The sequence below is a fragment of the Triplophysa rosa genome, linkage group LG12, assembly GCF_024868665.1.
Source record: "Triplophysa rosa linkage group LG12, Trosa_1v2, whole genome shotgun sequence".
In the NCBI taxonomy this organism is placed as follows: domain Eukaryota; kingdom Metazoa; phylum Chordata; class Actinopteri; order Cypriniformes; family Nemacheilidae; genus Triplophysa; species Triplophysa rosa.
Genome location: NC_079901.1, coordinates 7,707,575 through 7,713,189, shown reverse-complemented (window position 1 = coordinate 7,713,189; position 5,615 = coordinate 7,707,575). Strand labels below are relative to the sequence as shown.

General features: G+C 36.5%; 1 protein-coding gene across 1 annotated transcript in view; it reads left to right on the top strand.

The window, feature by feature from the left end:
- The first annotated feature begins 3,323 nt into the window (after positions 1-3,323).
- psmd8 (proteasome 26S subunit, non-ATPase 8) overlaps positions 3,324-5,615 on the top strand; it is a 4,705-nt gene continuing 2,413 nt past the window's right edge. The window contains exon 1 of the mRNA XM_057348656.1: positions 3,324-3,449. Within this exon, the coding sequence (XP_057204639.1) occupies positions 3,324-3,449 (126 nt within the window). The remainder of the gene's footprint in view (positions 3,450-5,615) is intronic.

The window sequence follows — 5,615 nt, the reverse complement described above, 5'->3', positions numbered from 1 at the left end:
ATGTTGTATTCTGAATAAAATATTGAAATTTGAAACTTCCACATCATTGCATTCTGTTTTTATTCACAATTTGTACAGTGTCCCAACTTTTTTGGAATCGGGTTTGTATGTTTTTGCGCGTATTTTCAGTTTCGTTTGGACATGCTCATATGTTGGTGTTTTGATATATTTTAAAATATATGATGTAAAAGATTATTATATTGTACTGGAAAAAAGCTGAGATTCGGCGGCACCCCTAGCCAGTTGTCACCCACTTTGGCAACCACTGCCGTAGAGGAGCTGACGCAAGGTGTCCGTTTAATTCAAATCAAGACCGAGCTGCCCGCTCAGATCCAATCATCTTATTGGCTGAAAAGAGGGATTGTAGCAGACTGCACATTTTAATGAAGGCACAACTGTAAAATTGAATGATGAGACATCAGCTGTGCTTGTAATGAATTTCTACTTTTGCCTGGAAATAATTACAGGGTTTTTACTCTTTGCAAAAAAGTTCGTTTCATTTGCCAGACCTGATAATTATTTGGATATATAATCACATCAGTATCATAAGACATAAAATGTACATTTTCACGTTCCATCCCTTATTTGAAATAACAGTAGGCCTACATCTTTCTAGCCACACTTGCCTAAGCCTAAGCACACTTATGTTTCGTGGTGTTTTTGAGACACTGACTTGATATGGAAGTTGAAGTTCAGCGTTTGACATTTCAGTTGATTCAACCGTTCATTAAAATGAAACGTTTAAAGAGAGACCTCTCTCAGTGTTATTATTCAACCGTTTAAAGGTCCAATGTGTCATTTCTATTGACAGGATCTATTGACAAATGCAATATAACATACTGTACATAACTGTGTTCAGAGGTGTACAGTATAAAGACCTTACATAATGAAGCGTTATGTTTTTATTACCTTAGAATGAGCTATTTCTATCTACATACTAGTGTTGTCACGGTACCAAAATTTCAGTAGTCGGTACCAATACCAGTAAAATTCCACGGTTCTCGGTACCAATTTCGGTACCAAAGCAAAACACCAGTACATGCTAATTGAAACACAATTTTATTAATAAAGCTCATTGTTAATATAAATGTATAGAAAGCAATGCCATTTTGTATACATGAAGTATACAAGTTAATTGTTGCTGAAACTGTTGTGTGCTCTCTGGGGTCTTTCATGCTGATGAACATCCTCCTCAGTCTGCTGCTGTAGAAGACAAATAGAATAAACTTCAGTAAGTCAACTGACTGAACAAACATGCATATGCAATATTAGAACAAACCTCAGTTTTTATACTGCATTTACACAAGATTACTTACATTAAGGTAACTGTATATTTAAAAAAATAAATGCAACAGATAGGTTTTTATTTAGTTTAAATGTGTTTTTTTAAACCTAATAGAGTTATCTATCCAAGACATACACATTGCTAGTCATACAGTTAGTATGCTAGTTTTCTAGCACATAGATTTCAGATAGGCCTATATAAAATAGGTACTGTAAACCCCATCCTGTCCTCCCACTTATTTTACCCCATTACAGTTATAAAAGCATTAAATGGTTAATAAGGACACTTGACTGGATTAGCATTGGCGCTAACAAATTAACACGCAAACAGGGACGTTTGTTTTAACTTAACCTTTAACTTAACATATGCTACAACATTCATAATGCAAACGCGAACAGAATTTGAAACTTACCGCTTGATCTTGTTAACTTAAATCCGGATGCTTCCTCGTTTCACCACAAAACTCTGTTTGTTTTCTTCGTGATATGACTTTAATCTGAAGTATTTCTGCGCGCATCTCTTGTGGATCGGAGCCGCGCTTATCCGCTCATCACGTCTTGTTGCGTCTATAAAAAGTTTCCGACTGACAACCTGTCAGACAGAGCATCAGTACCCGGTTGACCCGGTACGTCGGTACTACCGGGTCTTGTGAAAATTAGGTACCGTCAACTTTTTTATTTTTAGGTACCGACTTGGACCCGAAGTACCGGTACTTTTGACAACACTACTACATACACCGCGGGTCCTCTTGCATGGAATTCTCCATGTTGTTTCTACAGTAGCCCTAAGCGGACAAACTGCTCTACAGAACGCATTTTGTAAATACGTTATCTCCTTCGTCAAAGAAGCGAACACGTGACTGTTCTGTGTCAGCCTCCATAGTGCTTCGAAAGGGAGGGTTGAGGGGTTGAGTGAGCCATTGGTTGCAATTCTTAACCTCACCGCTAGATGCTGCTAAATTTCATACACTGGACCTTTAAGAGGCAGGTACTTTGAGTTCACCTGCGTCATAGAAGCTGACTTGTCATAATACAAGATGGATTTATTTCCTTATAAAATTTTACTTGGTTAACAAAGCCCAAAAGATCATTAATCTTGTAATAAATTTTTACTTTTACATTCACAAGACAAACTAAGGACTCTATCACTATTCTATTGCTATTATAGCGTAGTAATATCTTTGTTGGATTACTTACACTAAAATCTGGATTCCATCTGGATGTTGCCATCTGGAATAAATCAAGAAAAGGCTCTCAGCACACATGAAGTCAAAGTCTACAAGCTCAACAAAAGTCCACAGACTTTTTTGAAATTAAAATCAAGTCAACACATACAAAACAGGGCTGTTCAAATTTGTAATCATGATAAATCTCAACCTTTTTTTGTTAGTAATTTTGCGATTTATCGTGTTTTTGTGAACACAGGAGCTGTGTTTGATGCTCTTGTAAACAGTTTTTTGCTTTAGTAGATCCACAAACCATTAACAAGAGGTGTGTGTGCGTGTGTTTGACTTCAAGTAATAGTTCACCCCAAAATGAAAACTCTGCCATCATTTATTCACCCTCTTGTCATTTCAAACCTGTATGAATTCCTTTCTCCTACAGAACACAAAGGAAGATATTTTAAAGAATGTTGTTAACTGGCCCCCATTCACTTGCATTGGTTTTGTGTTTATACAATAGAAGTGAATGGGGTCCAGTGCTGTTCGGTTGTCAGCTTTCTTTAAAATATCTTCTTTTGTGTTCTGCGGAAGAAAGAGTCATATAGGTTTAAAATGACAAGAGGGTGAGTAAATGATGACAGACTTGTCATTCTCGTGTGAACTATCCCTTTAAAGTAGACCTGCATAGAGCGATCAGTGCCATTGTGTATTCTTTCAAAGCTAGCTACTGGCCTGACATGCATAACACGTCCTTTTAGTCATTATCTCATATTCGTTTGAAAGCTGACAACGTTGTTAACTTTTTAAACACGGTATCTATAATGTTGTTGTGTACAGTCAGATTCACAATTATAATTTCTAAATCTAAATGAAGGGATGTCAGCACTTCTGGCATCTCTTCTCCACCCTGACTCACTGAGGAAATCCTTTACCTTCTGGTTGATGCAGGCTTTAGTTGTGGTCATCACTCATGATGCTGAGCATCCAGTCAAACTGGAGCTGGTTCTGTCACACTCCGATGTCCCGAGAAACAAAGAAACAAGACAAACGTATTAGTGCAGAGGCCACTCATATGTAATGTAAAAATGACACAATATAACAAACGTTTTAGTTTATCCGTGACTCTGAACGCATGTGACCTGCAAACATGAAAGACAGTTTAAAAACAAGGTAGTGACATGACGCTCGCTCGTAACAGAAGCAAGAAAGAACAACAACCATAAAAGTGCAGGTAATAGAAACTGAGGAGTCAAAGACCTTCCTAAAATCTTACAGCACCCGTCACATTCATATGATCTCTAGAGATCTGTCCATCATCTATTTGCTCTGACTGCATGTTTATATTTATTCCTATTTAAAATTTGCGTGTATTCATATTTAAACGCTTTCAAGTTTAACCACGATAAAATTTACAATTGTTACCATGTCATTTGAATTATCCAAAAAAAATATTTTTTAAAGTAACAGTAAATACTGTTAAGCATCAGCCAAATCATCAGGGCGTCACTAAACAGCATCCATTAGGACTTTTATTCCAAAATATGCACATTTGGGGAAATACACAAACCACAAGACCCATCTTTTTTTAGCAGGTTATTCTGTAGTCTGTTCCCGCTCTGTGTTAAATAAATCTTTAGGATTGTTATGATTCGTTTCCTTATTATGGGATCAGATTCCCGCCACAACTATTGTGGTCATGGTTTGAAAAATAATAAGCGTAAATAAAAAAAATAAAAGCACGTGTAAAATAATAGCGCAAAAACCTGAAAAACAAATGCAAAAAAAAATTGAATAACAAACAACGCGGTCACGGATCGAAAAGTAATAAGCGTGAATCAAAAATGTAAACACGTTTAAAATTATATTGAACAAAACTGAAACATGAATTCAACATTTTCCAAATCACAAATAAAATCAGGTTTCCCGCTCATATTTTTTTTTTGTGTGCTTACGGTCTTTTCCCCTTTGCTCTCGTTTCCACGTTCTGCGCTCGCGTTTCCAAATGTTGCGGTTAGAGTTTCATGTAACTTAGGTCGGGCTCAGGGCGGGCTTCAGCGTCACCATTGGTCTACTAGTTCTAGATTGACAGCTGCTCCTCTAGCCAATCCGTCGAAGGGGGAGGTGACGTCACTCCAATGCGACTCGTGTCGTGGCAGGCGTGTGAAGATGGATAATCAGCATCAGCAGGCAAATGCCGGATAATCTCAGGTAATTAGCTTTTAATGATTTATTAGTGGGTGACAGATACATTCCCTTTGTGTGTTATGTTATTTTCTGCAAGCTCTATGTAGTCCGAGTAGGCCGATATCTAGCCCGTTAACACGTGTATTGTTCGTTTGGTTTAGTTAGGAATCTTTTATATCTTAGGCAGTATTTAAGTTTTTGGCTGTAAATTATATCTAAAATTGCATGATTTTGCTAGCTGTAACGGTGTAGCCTCGAGATCATAGCTTGACCAGCTATTCCATGAAGATTATTATGGTTTTATGCATTGATCCTAACTCACTGAGACAATCAAGCAGTTCCAATAGCATTGAGAACTCTGGCTGTTTACCGTTTATATTAGAAATAGAGGACAGAACAGAACCAGAATAAGTATGCCAACTAAGCACTTGAAATGTAACGTTAGGCCTATATACAGTGCATTCCTAAAGTAGTCAGACCCTTTTTGCCCACATTTAATGTTGCAGTCTTGAGTTGAAACTGTTCACATACATATTTAACCTCACCAATATATGCCCAGTACCTATTGTGATGAATGATAATAGTTTTGAAGTTGTTTTGGCAAATGTAAAACCCTAAATAATATCACCTTAACATAAGTATTCAGACCTTTCAGTGTTACATATAGACAGCTGTCTTTCATTGACCAGTTTAGTCAAGAATTTACCACTGGTACCACTATATAGAAATATATATATATATATATATATATATAGACACACAAGTTAAAAGGACATTTGTAAAGGGCTTTAATACTTAAATTAATGTGCTTTTATTTCATTTCAATAAAAGTGCCAAAATATGTGTTGTCATCGTGGTTCAAGTGTACTTTGTGGAGTAAAAAAATTGACCATACAATGACAACATTATAAAGAGTGAAGCGTTCTGAATGCACAATATAAAGGTTTTCTCATTATACTAGATTTAACTCTTATTGTTAACTTT